Source organism: Archocentrus centrarchus, unplaced genomic scaffold (assembly GCF_007364275.1).
Source record: "Archocentrus centrarchus isolate MPI-CPG fArcCen1 unplaced genomic scaffold, fArcCen1 scaffold_41_ctg1, whole genome shotgun sequence".
Lineage (NCBI taxonomy): Eukaryota > Metazoa > Chordata > Actinopteri > Cichliformes > Cichlidae > Archocentrus > Archocentrus centrarchus.
In genome coordinates, this window is record NW_022060267.1 from 2,200,213 (window position 1) to 2,216,451 (window position 16,239).

A 16,239-nucleotide genomic window follows, 5' to 3' on the forward strand; every position below is an offset into this window, starting at 1 on the left:
GAAACCGGGTCTGAAAGTCGTGCAGTAACCGTACACCTCTGTACAACTGTGAGTACGAGGTCTTCATGTTACATTTATCTGAAATCCAGAAACTCCCCCAGTAGGAGGTCCTGGAGAATCTCGTATCGCACTGATTCCCAAACTGCAGGACGTGAAGGTTCTGGAGGCGGGCCACGAGGCGCTGATTACCATTGGAGGGTGAGCAGGCAGGTGGCAGGTGAGTGGTGGGTTTCCAGCGAGGGTCTTGGAGCAGAGCTCCAGCTTCTGGGAGCAGGAGGTTAGCCAAAGTAGGGCAGGAGCTGTTCAGACTGTAAGGTTTCAGCAGAGACGACAGTCAGCTCTGAGAAGCCGACTGGAAGCAGGAGCTGCTCCCTTTATACTGATGAGACTAATGACACACAGGTGGTCAGACAGCCACGTGCTGTTGCTATTAGCATGGCCCGCTTGCTAACTGTGGTAATAGCGAACAGTTCTGATAGTGAACAGGTGAAATTCTAACACCTGGAGCGACAGTAACTCCGCCCACCTGGTGATTAACTGCTGGAACCCTGATCCAGGTACTGTGAGCGTGACAGAGCATCAACCTCCCTCTGAATCAGCTCATCATCATCACATTACATCATCTGATGTCACATTGTGTTGTGTGTGTATTGTGGTGTGTTTAGACTCCAAGCGTGTCGTTGCTGACATGTTTGAAATACATGTAAGTGTAGTACTCAGTACATGTCCACGCCTCCACCACTCTCACACTCAGGTTCACCTCCTGCAGCAGCATCAGTGTAATAAGCACATGTTGGCTCTGAACCTCCATCTCTCAGGTTTCACAAACCATGTGAACGTTTCTGATAGGACAAACTATCGCACAACTATGGTAATGCAAAGTGCAGTTGTGCTAATGTGACAGGTGACAGTACGCCCTGACTGGAAGGGTTGAAGTTGATGAAGTGTTGTTAGTTAATAGCAGGAATCCTGGGTAAACATGTTCTTCATCAGTGCAGAGCAGCACCTCTTCAGGGTCCAGCTCTTCAGGGTCCAGCAGAATGCTGGGTGGATGATCTGCTGACCTGTCTGAGTTCACCTGTGAGGCAGACAGGTTCACTGATGAGTGCTTCACTGTTCTCACAGTCACAGCCCTGATGAGGACCTGCAGAGTGTAAATGTGAGGCTCAGATAAATGAAGTCAGATTAACTGTGTGCAGAGGCTGCTGGGTCGTTACATCTGTCACACAGATACACTATACTGCCTAAACTCACCATCCAATCACTGAGTCCAGGTGTTCCAGTCACTTCCACAGGTGTATAAACCAAGCACCTCAGCATGCAGACTGCTTCTACAACTGCAACTCAGCCATGAAGTGGTAGGCCACTCAAAATCACAGACAGGGGTCAGTGGATGCTGAGGGTCATAGGGCACAGAGGTCACCAACTTTCTGCAGAGTCAATGACTGCAGACCTCCAACCTTCATGTGGCCTTCAGATCAGCTCAAGAACTGAAGCTTGAAGCTGTTCCAGCTGCACAGGGTGGACCACATCATGGTAAACCCTCTGGATTAATGATGGATGGTACTCAGGTTCATGTGTGTGAATACTGTTGGTGTTACAGTGTACCTGCAGCCTGCAGTCAGCACATTTACATTATAATCTAAGTGTATTCATAAACTGTGTCATACAGATTAGGCTGGAAGTACATGAAGTAATTTATTATTTAAATGTTTCCTGGTGGTGAAACATGTTGAACCCTGTTTATCCCGAGATGCTGTGACACCAACCACTTAAATACCACCTTAAAGACCACCTTAAACACCTCTGTGTGGTCAGTATTTAACCTCACACATTAGACGGGGCTCAGTGTGAACATGTGTCTGAATCATCTGTTTAAATAATTAGTAAATTAGACTCCAGGACACCTGAGAGGTAGAAAACACCTGAGAGCAGAGCGGTCAGCTGCTTCATCACTGAGGGTCACTCAGTCTTTAACCAATCAGCACTCTCACAGCAGCTGGTGTCAGGCTGTGTGGTCTCATTGTGTTGTACGATGGTATAGTGTAATGTTGTTATAATATCCATCCATTCCTAACTGCTTATCATTGGACACTTATATCTCATATAGATTATCAGATCACAGTGTACAGTACTGTACTGGATCATAGAGTACTTGCAGTACTGCACTCACCTGTAGAGTTATTATACATTCAATGTATTTTTAGCTATCAGAAGCACAGTGTCCTGTGAACAGGGTGATGTCATCCATCTATTAACAAACTGAGGGCGGAGCTTTTGTTTTGATCTCATCTCCATCAGCAGCTCCACCTGCTGAGCCAGGATACACCTCAGTGTGTGTGTGTGTGTATGTGTGTGTGTGTGTGTGTGTGTGTGCTGAGCCAGGATACACCTGTGAGCAGTCTCAAGGTGCTTCACTGATCTTTCTGGTAATCGAATCATGGCCACAAATCATGGCAACAAGCATTTTCACCAAGTCTGATGGAAATCAGACCTTGACCCCAGTGACCCCTGATACAAGCCCAGGTGTGTTTTGGTCATAAATTATTTCCCCATGTAGTCTGCTATGAGCAGGCCAAACAGTCCTCTAGTTATTGACTGGACACTGACCTTGACCTTGACCCCAGTGACCTCATATACAGTCCTAACCTATGACCTTTGGTCATGAGCTATTTTTCCGTGAAGTCAGGTAAGTGTAGGGTGAACAGGACTCAGGTCATTGAGCGTACACTTCAAATCACGCTGCCTGCTCACCGAGGCTGTTCACATGATACGACCCGTCTTTCAAAGGGTGTAGAAATCAGACGCCCCCCTGTGAGCAGCACCTGGTGACAGTGGGAAGGAAAAACTCCCTTTAACATTGACCTGCTGTGATCCCAGAGAGTGGACAAAAACACAGTGAACAGGTGAAACAGTCTGCTGTGGGGCTGAGAGTGACAGGACAGAGACACACTGTGGAAGAGAGCCAGAGATTAATAATAACTAATGATTACATACAGAGTGGAGTATAAACAGAGAGGAAAGAGGTGAAGGACCCCCCCCCCAACTGAGGTCAACCGAGTGCGTTGAAGTACACATTGTATTCTCATACTGTCATACACAGACACCTCTCTGAGGGATTCAGCACACACAGTGTTTGATGATGGAGTCAGAGTCGTGCTCTCAGAGCCACAGATGGAGCGCTCTGGGTTAAAGGGTGGAGCTCTGTAGGAGGCTGTGAAGAAGACTGTACTGAGGACCTGAGCTGGCTGCAGAGGGATGTTTGGGCCACTGTTTCCAGGCAGGTTTAGAAATAAGGGTCTACAGCTGATCTGAGTGTGGAGGGTGTTTGGTTTCCTCACACTCTTCACTAACATATTTATCAGTCCTGGTTTGGACCTGAACCTTCTCACACACAGCTCCACCTGCTCTGATGGTGTGTTTTATTTTGTCTGATACTTCCTGTGTTCTGCTGGCCTCCATCACTGCTGTGATATTCTTCTATTTCTACAGATGATGTGTTGGATCAGAAATAGCTTCTTCTATCTTTAGCTGCATCAGTGCTGCTAATGGACCCACACACACACACACACACACACACACACACACACACACACACTGAGGTCTTGTGTATTCATATAGAGTCTTTTGCTGCACTCACTCCTCGTTGGACAGCAGTTAGTTTGAAAGGAAAACATCAGAAAACAGCTCAGACCAGACTGGGACTGAGCCCCGTGATGGCCCACTCACCTGTGTGTCAGTGCTCACCTGTGTGTCAGTGCTCACCTGTGTGTCAGTGTTCACCTGTGCGTCAGTGCTCACCTGTGCATCAGTGCTCACCTGTGCATCAGTGCGTACCTGTGCATCAGTGCTCACCTGTGCGTCAGTGCTCACCTGTGCGTCAGTGCTCACCTGTCCCACTGTCCTGTCACTGTCTGGGTGCAGTGGTTAGAAGCTCATTTAAAGCACCTCCTCAGATGGTGTCAGGTTTGATTCCTGCAGTGGTTCCTGCTCTGCTCGCTGATGTGAAGCTCTGTCTTTCTTATAAAGAGTCTTTCATGCTCTTATTGTGAAAAAACAGTATGACTGTAATCCTTCCTGTGCTCAGCTCTTCCTCGGCTTCAGCTGGTCCAGAAAGCTGCTGCTGGACTTTTCACAGGGACGAGAAAACGTGAGCACGCTCCTCCAGTTTCAGCTTCAGGATGGCTGTGAACATGTTGTGGGTCTGTGAACAGGCTGGCAGTGCTGTGTGTGTCTGATTCATGGTCACAGTCCTGTCAGAGCACTGAGGTCATCGATGATCCTCAATGCTCCAAGATCCAGACTTAAAATGGAGGTGAGGGAGCTTCATCTGCTGCTGGAGTCATCCTCATTTCATCTCAGAGCTGTGCTCCTGTCTCCTCTCTGCCTTCAGTTCAAACTAAAACCTTTTATAGGTTTTATTTTTGGCTGCCTGTGAAGCTGTTTGGTTGTAACTGTGCCCCACAGATAAACTGACCCCTCTCCTCCATCCTCTACATGCTGAGGTGCTGCAGTCTCTGATGGTGGTGCTCAGAGAGCTGAACCATCACCATCTTTACCTCTAATAGACTCAAACTCTCAGAGAGGCCAGGCAGATGTTCCTCCAGCTGTTGCACACCTTCTCCAGTCTGCGGCTGCTCCTCCATCACCTCAGCACATGAAGCCATCAGAAAAGTCATCAGTGATGGAGGAGAGAGCTGCAGGACTGGATCTTCAGTAACGTCTCTGCATGGATGATGAAGTGATTACTTTGATCTCACTTAAATCCATTTAACAGAGGGTAAAATGGTGAACCATCATGGATGCAGGCCCAAACTGTGACCTTACATCACAGCTGTGACTCACAGAGAGGAGCTTCCTTTGTTTGGACCTTCTGTCCTGGTCTCATCCAGCCGCTAACCCACGTCATCCTGTTTGGAGAGCAGAGTGTCGTCCTCTCCACTCCTGCACACCTTTTGTTGATGTCCTGCTGATGACTCATGAACATGAGCTGTGGATAATAAGACAAAGAGACCCCCCCCACACACACACACTTCACTGTTGGAGTGGTCTTTCTGCTGGTCGGCCTCTATAATGATGCTTCTTTCTTACTCAGTCTTTTCTGAACCTCTCACATGCCTCACCTGTCCATGACTCACCTGCCAGAACATGCTGAAGATCAGACTACAAAAGAGCTTTAAGTGGAGCCCACACCTCTGCAGAGCTCTCAGAAGCCTACTACTGACCCCTTAGAGGTGGGATTCAAATGTTTACTGTGACTGATTCCTCTGAGCCTGGAGACGTGCACCTAAAGCCTGAGTTTGGTCTAGCACATACAGGTGTGCTGGTAAATGATGGGCTTCATTAACACCTGTTTGTCAGATATTTACAGGTGTGACTGCAGGAACAGGAGGGAGCAGGTTCGTTTTTGGTCTGAAATACTGCAGCTGCTCTGAGCCTGTGTTTGTGTGTCTCTCACAAGTTTGTTGAGTTCAGTGTGGCAGGAAAAGTGACCCTGTGAGTCTGTCAGAACAGAGTCCTCCATCAGCGTCTGCTCTGAGGAACGGGAGGATAAATAAGACAGAGTATCGGTGTGACTGTGTTACAGAGGAAATCTGTTTCCAGTGTGTGTGTGTGAGACTGTGTGTGTAACAGTGTGTGTGTGTGAGACTGTGTGTGACAGTGTGTGTGTGTGTGTGTGTGCTGCCTGCAGGGCTGCGGGCTACATGTCAGTCACACACAGGCGTGTAAACACAGCCTGTAATTATGAGCGGGCACGTTTCCAGCAGCACGTCAGCGGGTTTTAACCAGCCGGGGTTTTATAGACGCTCACATCCACACTGAGCCTGTCAGCTCGTCAGAGGTCAGGGGTCGCCGCTTCTCCTGAGTCTCCTTCCTGTCTTTAATGAGTCTGCTGAGCTTTATATAGACTCCAGATTAGCTCCACACTCTGAGGATAACAGACGCTTGAAACCACAGACAGGTGAGCGAGCCTCCGCTGAGGCTGATGGGTAAGAACAGGTTAAAACCCCGTGTGTCTTTCTCCATCTTTATGAATCAAGCGTGGCTCCGCCTCCCCACAGTGATGTCAGCTGCCAGGCAACGGAGGCTCTCAGCGCCTTCCTGTTACTATGGCAACCGCATCCCCATCTCTGCCTCTCATTCTCTACTTTCCAACAACTACCATCATCCTCTGCTCCCTCTGCTGCTCCTGTCCTTCATTCTGTCCTTCTCATGCTCCTCCCTCCCTCACTTCCTTCCTTCCTATCCATCTCTGCTCCCTCTGCTGCTCCTTTCCTTCCTTCTGTTCTTCTCATGCTCCTCCCTCACTTCCTTCCTTCCTATCCATCTCTGCTCCCTCTGCTGCTCCTTTCCTTCCTTCTGTTCTTCTCATGCTCCTCCCTCACTTCCTTCCTTCCTATCCATCTCTGCTCCCTCTGCTGCTCCTGTCCTTCATTCTGTCCTTCTCATGCTCCTCCCTCACTTCCTTCCTTCCTTCCTTCCTTCCTTCCTTCCTTCCTTCCTTCCTTCCTTCCTATCCATCTCTGCTCCCTCTGCTGCTCCTGTACTTCATTCTGTCCTTCTCATGCTCCTCCCTCACTTCCTTCCTTCCTATCCATCTCTGCTCCCTCTGCTGCTCCTGTCCTTCCTTCTGTCCTTCTCATGCTCCTCCCTCACTTCCTTCCTTCCTTCCTATCCACCTCTGCTCCCTCTGCTGCTCCTTTCCTTCCTTCTGTCCTTCTCATGCTCCTCCCTCACTTCCTTTCTTCCTTCCTTCCTCCTGGTTGTGATGAAGATGTATTCGTTCTGCAGCATAAATATAAATGACTGATGTGAAGATGAGTCACTTTGGTGTAATCAGTCATAATTAATTATGTTTATAAAATAATCAGCCAGTTCTCAGCTGTGACCTGAGGGAGATGTAAGGCAACAGCCTTCTTTAACAGGTCTTTGAATGATGGTGTGATGGTCCTTGGAGATGTTTTAGAGATCCTCGAGGAGCTTCAAGAGTTACTTGGTGAGATTCTTAGTAGCTTTGAGATGGTCTGGGATCTGTTGGAGAAACCCATGGAGGTTGGTGTGAGTCCTGTGGGGTTCTTGAGAAGGTTCCAGAGGGCCTCCGGGAATCTGTGGGATAGTCTGAGGAGATTCAGACAGTGTTAGAGGAACGTTTAGGTGTCCTCCAGGACTTTGGAGTCATCATTATGAAGGCTGCAGGGACCCCTGGGTGAAGTTCTCTGAGGAGGTACACACAGAAACAACACCAGGGGGTGTGAGACAGCTGCCACTCATTTGATCAGATATCATAGGTCTTACTTATTGATCGTCATGTTTATGGATGGATCCTGATGCTAATAGCTAATGCTAACCCTGTGTCTGCAGAAGTACCGTTACCAAGACGATGAAACTCCACCTATTGATCCCAGCCCCGGTCACATGACCCAAGGACGCAGCGCCGAGCTGAGCCACGCACACCTGGACGGATACACACACCCCGCTGCAATCACAGTACGTATGAACACACACACTCACACACAGAGTTACATTAATGTAACAGGTCATCATGATTTGGTCCAACTTTACACACTTTGGTGGAGTAACAGAGGGACAATGATACAAAGACACAGACACAGCTCACTGAGGAGCTCCTGAGGAGCTGATTTAAGAGCTGTGTGTGAATTTGGCTGCAGCTCTTCATTTGACCAACAGGGGGCAGCATCAGCCAGCCTGCAGCTCTGACCCTCTCTCTGTGTTTAATGAGCGTCCATCTGCCTCCTGTCCTGCAGACACACAGGAGATAATTAAGCAGGTAGGGTGGGCAGCGGCGTGGTGCAGTAGTCTGATGTATGAAGTGTGTAAAGGAAACGCCATCCTGAGTGCTGCTGTCTAACTGTCACAGTGACAGGTGTCAGTCTGCAGGCTGTGTGCAGAGACTCATTCAGCCTTTACACTCACTTTACTTTTGCTGAGCTAACTCTCAGTAATACCACACACCAATAATCTCTGAGGAATCCCAAAGGTCTGTGAGGAGGCTGTGGTGGGCCGGAGGAGGTTCACAGTGTCCTTGGGGAGGTTCCAGAGGTCCTTGGCCAGGTTCCAGTTCCTTGAGGACCTTGTAGGGTTTCTAGATGAGGTTATGAAGAGGGTACTGCACTCCTCAAGTGTTTTGGGTGGCTCTGCATGTCCTTGGAAACTTGTTTAAGATCACTGGAAATGTTCCACTAATCTCTGGCAGAATGAACTCTTAGGAGGTTACGGGGAGGTCATAGGGATCTTTGAGAGGATGTCCTGGAAGGTACTTATGAGGATTTAGTGAACATTTAGGAGGTTATAAGAGTCTGAGACAAGGAATCAAAAGGTCCTTGGAAGTTATGGAGTGTTAAAGAGGCTATTCTGCCTTTAAAAGAGTCTAGGGGCCACCACAGAGGTTCCAGGGTCCTTGAAAAGGTTTTAAGGGCTCTCAAGGAGCACAGAGGAGGACGTGGGAGGTCCTGTTACATCCATATGATCTGATCCTCAACTGTCACAGTGCTGCCCAACAGCAGATCCCAGGTCAGATCTGGGCAGGTCTGTGGGAGCACTGAGATCTCAGCAGCAGGTCTGGGGTCAGCCATCCCTCTGCTATTAGGGGGGGGCAGCCTGCAGGGAGCTCTAATTACTCTCACACACTCACACATGCATGCAGTAACACACACGCACGTAGAAACACACACACACTGTAACACACACACACATGTAGAAACACACACATGCACAGTAACACACACAGTAACACACACATATGCAGTAACACAAAGACACACACACATGCAGTAACACACACAAACACACACAGTAACACACACACATGCAAAGTAACACAGTAACACACACACACAGTAACACACACACATGCAGAGTAACACAGTAACACTCACACACATGCAGTAACACACACACACACACACACAGTAACACTCGCACACATGCAGTAACACTCACACACAGTAACACTCACACACAGTAACACACACACACAGTAACACACACACATGCAGAGTAACACAGTAACACACACACACACAGTAACACTCACACACATGCAGTAACACACACACACACACACACAGTAACACTCTCACACATGCAGTAACACTCACACACACACACACACACACACAGTAACACACACACATGCAGAGTAACACAGTAACACTCACACACATGCAGTAACACACACACACACACACACAGTAACACTCGCACACATGCAGTAACACTCACACACAGTAACACACACACACGGACACACTGAGGCGTGGGCTGCTGTGCCCACTCTGACTCTGATGCATCCTCTGCTTTTCTCTCTCTCTCTCGCTCGCTTGACCGTCACCATGGCAACAGCAAGAATGGCAGAAAGGGGGGGAGCTACGGGAAGAAGGGGGTGTTGCTATGGCAACAGTATTAGCCCGTGTGTGTGTCTGTGTGTGTGTGTGTGTGTGTGTGTTTGCTGAATTCCTTCTTTTTGTAAGAATTCATTTACCCCCCCCCCCCCCCCCCCCCCTCTTCATGTCCCCTCTTCTCTTCCTCCTCCTCTTCATCTTCCTCCTTTATCTGCTCGGCTAATGGCCCAGTGACATCACAGAGGGGAGGGGATTCCTTCAGAGAGCGAGGGGTGGAGGTAGAGAGACCCAGAGACACTGTGCAGTGGAGCGTTAGGAGGGTGGAGCGAGGAGAGAGAGAGAGAGCGGGGGAGGAAGGAGGGCTGACAGAGGGAGTGATGAGCATCCTCTCTCTCTCCTTTCAGAGGCTCGTTCTCTCTCCGTCTCGTTTCTCTCCATCAGCGGCGACTCTCACCGTTTACCCCTCCCCCCCTCTGTCCGGTGCGCGCGGATGGCGGTGATGTGTCGAGCTGTCAGTCATGCCTCTGCGCTTCGTTAAGGCGGCCGGGATACCTCGACACCTCGCGGGCTTCACAGGTTTCTGCTGAGCGCGACCTTCCTCCTCCTCTCTCTTCCTCCCCCCTCGCCGTTAATTATTCATCCGTCACTCCATCGCCGCTCTTTATGTAACCTCGGCACTCCTGAGGAGGGGGAGACAGGAAGTGATGTTTGTGTCCGTGTGGTACGCCAAGAAGATGGGAAGAAGATTCATCAACAACGTGAGGAGAGCCAAGAGGCACCGGCAGAGGATGATGGTAGGACACCTTCCATTTCATAGCCTCATTAGCACGCCATTGGCTCCACGGGGAGGGGGCGGGGCCTCTGGCTGGGGCACTCATGTGGTAACCAGGGTGAAGTTTGAGTAACTGTAAGTGGAGGGTTGGGGGGGGTGTGAGCAGGGTTTTGTCAGAGGCAGATGTGATGACATCAGCACATCTGGATTCTGTTTCTAGAAAACATCACTGAATACTGCTGTCATGACAACCACTCCGTTACCCTGCATGGAGAGGCTTTCATCAGCACCATCATCACCTCACACAGCTCCTCATCCTCACCTCTCTGAGCAGAGAGTGGATCATGAAGGCAGCGCGATGCGTTTGTGGGAACAAGAGCCCTCAGTACAGGAACAGTCCTAAAACTGTGTGTGTGTGTGTGTGTGTGTGTGTGTGTGTGTGTGTGTGTGTGTGTGTGTGTGTGTGTGTGTGTGTGTGTGTGTGTGTGTCACTCGGTTCAGGTGCTTCTCCAAAGATGGTGGTTTGGGTTCAGACCCGCCCCTTTGTATTAACCCCTCCCTCTGAGTGAGGATGCTCTCCCAGGTGACTCACAGGGCTCCTCTACAGGTGTGTGTGCAGTGAGGTGGGGGTCACACCTGCCCCGCTGTGACCATACTAACCCATTTTGCTCCATCATGTAATAAACTCCATCTCCCATCAGCCTCAGACACACTGAGGTGTGTGGGTGTTGTGAGTCTGTGTGTGGCTCGTCACAGTTACAGATGCTGCTCTGCTGGGTGAGGACAGAGCCTCTGAGCCTGGGTGGATGTTCCTCCACCTGCTGCTGGTGTGTTGGTGTGACTGCAGTGATCACAGGCTGTTACCTGACAACAGATGTTTGTTGTCTTCATGATAAAAATATCTCAGTTTCCTGGAAGTCCTTCAGCTCTTCATCACAGTCTTCACCTCACAGCTGACCCCCACAGCACAGCGTGGGCTTCACCATGAACATCTGGATCTTATCCTGGAGCTCTGATAGGGCAGCTCTGCATCACCCACAGTACTCCTGCTCTATGTGACCCTGGTGCACCTCTCAGCTCTGAAACAAGCTCTATCAGCTCCTGTCCCTCCCAAACTTCTTGATTCTGTGATTGGCTAACTCCTGGAAGCCTGCTGAGGGGCAGTGCTCTGAGCATGTGAGCAGCTGCTGCCGCTGTGCAGCACATGACCACATGAAGAGGTCCTGAACTGGCAGGAGAGGATCTGACAGCAGAGAAGCTGAGTGTTTCAGGGGACGCTGCTGCAGCCACAGAAAGGCCTCCATAAACACGTCCATGACAGCAGAAACAGCTGCTGTTTCAGTCTTTAACAAACATTATCTTGGACACACCTGGACCTTGTTATTTCTGGGTTGTCCATTTCTCATTGAAATATTTTTAAAGCTGTTAGACACAGAGCTGAGCCTTGGCTGAATGATAACACTCGTGCACTCAGGAGATAATGCCTGCTCATCATGTTTATGAAAGCCTGGATGCTGCAAGCAGCACATGAATACATGAGGGCTCCAGACTTTTGCACAGTGCCATCTGTAGTGTTTGTAGTTTACTGTGAGCTGCTCAGATGTTGCTGCTTCTGCCTTTTCTAAATCTAGATTCAATCAGAGAGTGCAGGTGTGGTGGACCTCAGTGCAGAGGAGCACAGCTGGTTCATGTTGGTGGAGGTGTGTGCTCTCAGTCTGTTAGAGCTGCTGCTTCTGTGGACCTACAGCAGCTTTAATGTTCCTCACGGTTCCTGTGGAGCCTAAAGGGTTCTGCTGTGAACCTCTGAGATGTTCCACAGGCTCACTCACTCAGAAACATGAAGCAGGTTCACAGGAACAGCTGTGCTGGGAGTGTCATGGTGATGAAGATGCAGGGTGTCTCATCTTCAGCCTGTACAGCCCATAATAACATCTGTGGGCTCCGCACGCCGAGCTGCTCCTTCACAGCACTGATGGATGTGGAGCTGTGGATGGTTGTGACCTTTGTGAGCAGCTCAGGGAGCTCGGTCTGTGCTCGCTGTGCGGCCGAGAGACATCGACTCCGAAACACAGAGAGAGAGAGAGAGAGAGAGAGCTGTCAGGGGAAATGAGGAGGAGCTTTAATTACTGCACAGAGAACTGGAACACACTCCCTCTGGTGCATGCTGGGAGTTTGTTGATGGAGGGTCTGGCTGAGAGGTTGTAATAAGCCTCACATGATCAAGCTCCCCAGTACATCTCTGAGCTGCTCATTCTTTATCCCAAGCTCTTAGATCATCAGGTCAAAGGTTACTGTTGGCCCCACCCACTCAGCTCCAAGCTCGTGGGGCTCAGACCTTTCAGGGATTCTCTTCCTCCATCTTCACGCTGCACAGACTCCACTGACTATTAAAAAGCAGCTGAAGACATTTTTATACAGACAAGCTTTTAATGAACTTGTTCTTGCTGGATTCTAGTGATTTCTATTATACTTTTACTTTTTATCTTTTATTGTGAAGCACTTTGTGATTTCTATCTGTGAAATGTGCCATATAAATAAATGTGACTTACTCAGATGCAGAGGAACATGTGCTGACTGCAGAGGACAGTTTGTTTGGACCTGTTAGATAAAAACATGTTTCTGTCTGATAAACATGACGAGTGTGAGAGAGAAGCTCAGAGGGGGTCATGAAGGGTTCACAGAGGTTACGAGTGTGTGGATGAGAGCAGTGCTCTTCTACTGTCTCCTCCAGCTGCTGCATCATCTTCCTGTCTCCATCCTTCATGTAGAGGGTGAGGGTCAGCTCTGTGTTAGTGGAGGGAGGCACCAGCAGTAAGGAGCAGGTACTTTAGAGATGATCACACAAAAACAAACAGTTCTTCTTCAGGAGACCCACAGTGATGAGGACAGAGACAGAGAGGGGTTTCTGCTGGGGTCGCTGTTGTGTTTCCTCCACAGATTAATGCTGATATTAGTTCTACCACAGGGACAGGAAGAGCAAAGATTCAGGGGCATCTTTCTATTTCTGAGATCTCTGTGCTCCCAGTGAGGGCTCAGGCTGGGTGGAGGGCTTTGACTGAGTTTAGGACTTCCTGAATCAGTGTGATCAGACTGAGTGTGGTGGTGGGAGGACACTGGAACAGGACAGCAGAGGAACCTCATCTGCAGTCGTCTACATCCTCTCTGGTTTCAGGCTTTGGAAGAACAGGTTTCCTTTTGTCTCCTTATATTTGGACCGTGGTCCTCAGCTCAGCAGAAGGCTGCGCAATCCAGGAAACACTGTAAGAGGTGAAGGGTCAGTGGGTGTGGTCTTCACGGGCTCCTGGCAGCTCAGCTGAGGGCTGGATCTGAATATCATGGAGTGATGAAGACAGCCGGGATCTCTGGGAATGTTTGCAGTCATAGAGTTCAGCTGCAGGAGCTCTGCTGCTGGATCTGTGGTCAGTCTCTCCTCTGCTGATTTAATTATTCTCTGGTTTCTAAATTAAGTTGTTTTCTATTTTGAGAAACAGCTTCAGTTGTAAATAAAGGTTTATGAAACATACCCCCCCCCCTCCCCCGTTATATAACTGTATTGAAGCTGCAGATTCTCCAGAGATGAACTGAATGAAGTGAAGTGTGTGTTGTAGTGTTGACAGCTGCTCAGGCCTTCAGGGACTCAAACACAGTTCAGTGTGTTACTGACACACACACACACACACACACACACACACACACACACACACACACACACACACACACACACACACACACACACACACGGTGTTTCAGTCCTCGGCCTGTTTCTGCCTGATTCTACATGTTTGATGTTCATAACTCGTCCTGAGCGCGTCACACAAACACTGACTGTACATGAACACTGATTATTACAGTTATTCCCTCACAGCTCACTGAGTACCATTAACAGAACACTGAGGCTTCATCAGCACCGACTAAATGAACTGCAGCATCTTTACCTGCTGCAGCTCTGGTTTCCACAGAGACGACCTGCAGCTCAGGATGATGATACACACTCAGCTGTAATAAGAACACAACACACTTTATGATTCACACAAACAAGCTCATCAGGTGCTGTCAGGTATCCCTGCTGTCTGACAGTCCACCATCATGTAACCTGTTGTCATGGTGACTGCAGGGTTACAGGGTCACATGTACTGTGCTGTCACACTGGCTACTGTCACATTATAGTCTGCTGTCCAATCACAGGCTCAGACTGAGGTGGGTGGAGCTACAGTGGATATACTAGAATCATTACATCACAGCAGGTGCTCCTGTCAGCGGTCAGGTGACCTCAGAGACTGCAGGTTCATGAAAGCAGAGATTTCTTCCTGCTCAGGCTTCATCTGTCACAGAGCTACAGAGAGTAAAGCTGCTGCTCTTCCTCAGTAACTCTGAAGATGCAGACCTCAGTGTGGGATCATACTCACCATCCAGCACCATGAAGACTGTGTGGCTGAAACATGGACGTCTGATCACTTCATGATGAATCAGTCTCATGTTTCTCCAGCCTCTAGGCCTCTGAGGTGTAGGACAGCCTCTCTCCACCTGTGGCCTTCATGGTTCCTCAGGTTTGGACTGAGCTCAGGTCTGTGGTTTGAGTCTTTCAGTAGTTTAGTCTCACTCATGTGTGGAGGGCTGCTGGTGGTCCAGGATGCAGCTGCTGAGGTCCTCATCTCTATAAACATATGATCTGCAGGCAGGGATGAGACTCTGGGTGATGTTATGTTCCTGCATGTACAGTAATCTAAGGAGAACAGAGACACACTGGCTGAAGCTGAGGACCATAAACTAAAGATTCATCTGCACTGGTATCAGTGAGTGTCTGTCAGCCTCTCTGAGGTCCTCAAACACTGGCCTGGATCAGGTGGTGGTTCATGGAGTGCTCTGGGTTTGATTCTGGTTCTGCTCAGCTCTTCACACTGGTCCTCATCAGACTCTTGCAGGGTCAAAGTTCAACAGCCTGGTGCGGGTGCAGGTTGGCCCTCAGTGATGGAGGGGACCACAAACCCAGCTCAGCAGTGTGAGGGCAGCATCAGCTCATTCTGAGTCCATGTAAAAGATGATCTAGTGTTCAGAGCTCACTGATGCAGATGCAGGAAACAGGAAGCAGGGTCACTGAGGCAGGACGGCTGTCTGTGTGACACATAAAAACACTTATGTATGATTAATATTCCATTACTGGTGGGAATATCCTGGATAATCAGGAAGGTTTTTCCTGCTGCATCACCTGTAAATGATGCTCACATCTCTGAGGTGTTCAGGTCAGAGGTCATTGGTTCATCGTCCTATCAGCAGACTGGGGCTCTGGATCTAACTCCTGCTGATCAGCTCATTTATCTCTCTGCAAACATGTGAACCCAGAGCTTCAATTACTCCTTATTTAACTACAGTATGCAGATTAAAGGACCTTTGACCCCTCAGCAGACAGTTACAGTCTTTGCCCTCCGAAACATGATTTACCTTCAGAGGAAACACTGATGCTGGTGTTCCAGCTGCTGTTTGGCTGCAGGACCACCTGAACCTGATGGTGCTGAGAGTGAGAGGATGAACCTGCCTTTGCAGCAGCTGTTTAACACTGGATAACTGCTCATGTGAACATCATGCAGCCACAGCTGATGTGTTTGTGCTGCACTGATCTGCAGTAACACTCTTGTTAGTCGCAGTCACAGGTTTGGAGCTGATAGCTGCTCATCACAGAGAATATCTGAGACGCTTCAGTTTGGCTTCATGAGCAGAACAAACTGCAGGTGCTGCTGAGGTGGAGTCCTGCTAGTCTGTCCTACCCTGTGGATCCAAACAGGACCCAGGAGGTTATGACCTTTGCCCCTGCAGGTTCAGTGCCAGGCAGAGAAAGAAGTGATCCATGTGTAGAAAGAAAAGCTGAGAGCACCCAGAGCTCACTGAGAATATTAATATTTAACTTGTTTGTAATTTAAAGGTCTGCAGCTTCACTCAGAGGGTCCAGCTTTAATGACTGACAGCTTATACAGACAGATTAATAACCAGTTATCCTTCAAAGGTACCCTGTACAGACAGAAGCACCCACTCACCTGTGGGTCTCACCTGCAGCAGCTGTTAGGATGTCCCTGCGTGCAGCTGGAACAGCTTCCTGTCCTGTGGGAAGTT

At 49.1% G+C, this 16,239-nt stretch overlaps 1 protein-coding gene across 4 annotated transcripts in view; it reads left to right on the top strand.

The window, feature by feature from the left end:
- Positions 1-16,239, top strand: part of LOC115776999 (disks large homolog 4-like) — a 54,382-nt gene that overhangs the window by 14,966 nt on the left and 23,177 nt on the right. For 3 of the 4 annotated variants that reach the window (XM_030724801.1, XM_030724802.1, XM_030724803.1), the window contains one exon: positions 7,363-7,488. In XM_030724801.1, coding sequence (XP_030580661.1) covers positions 7,363-7,488 — 126 coding nt within the window. Of the gene's footprint in view, positions 1-7,362; positions 7,489-9,809; positions 10,157-16,239 lie in introns of those variants that run through there. The other variant, XM_030724805.1, reaches the window with a different exon arrangement.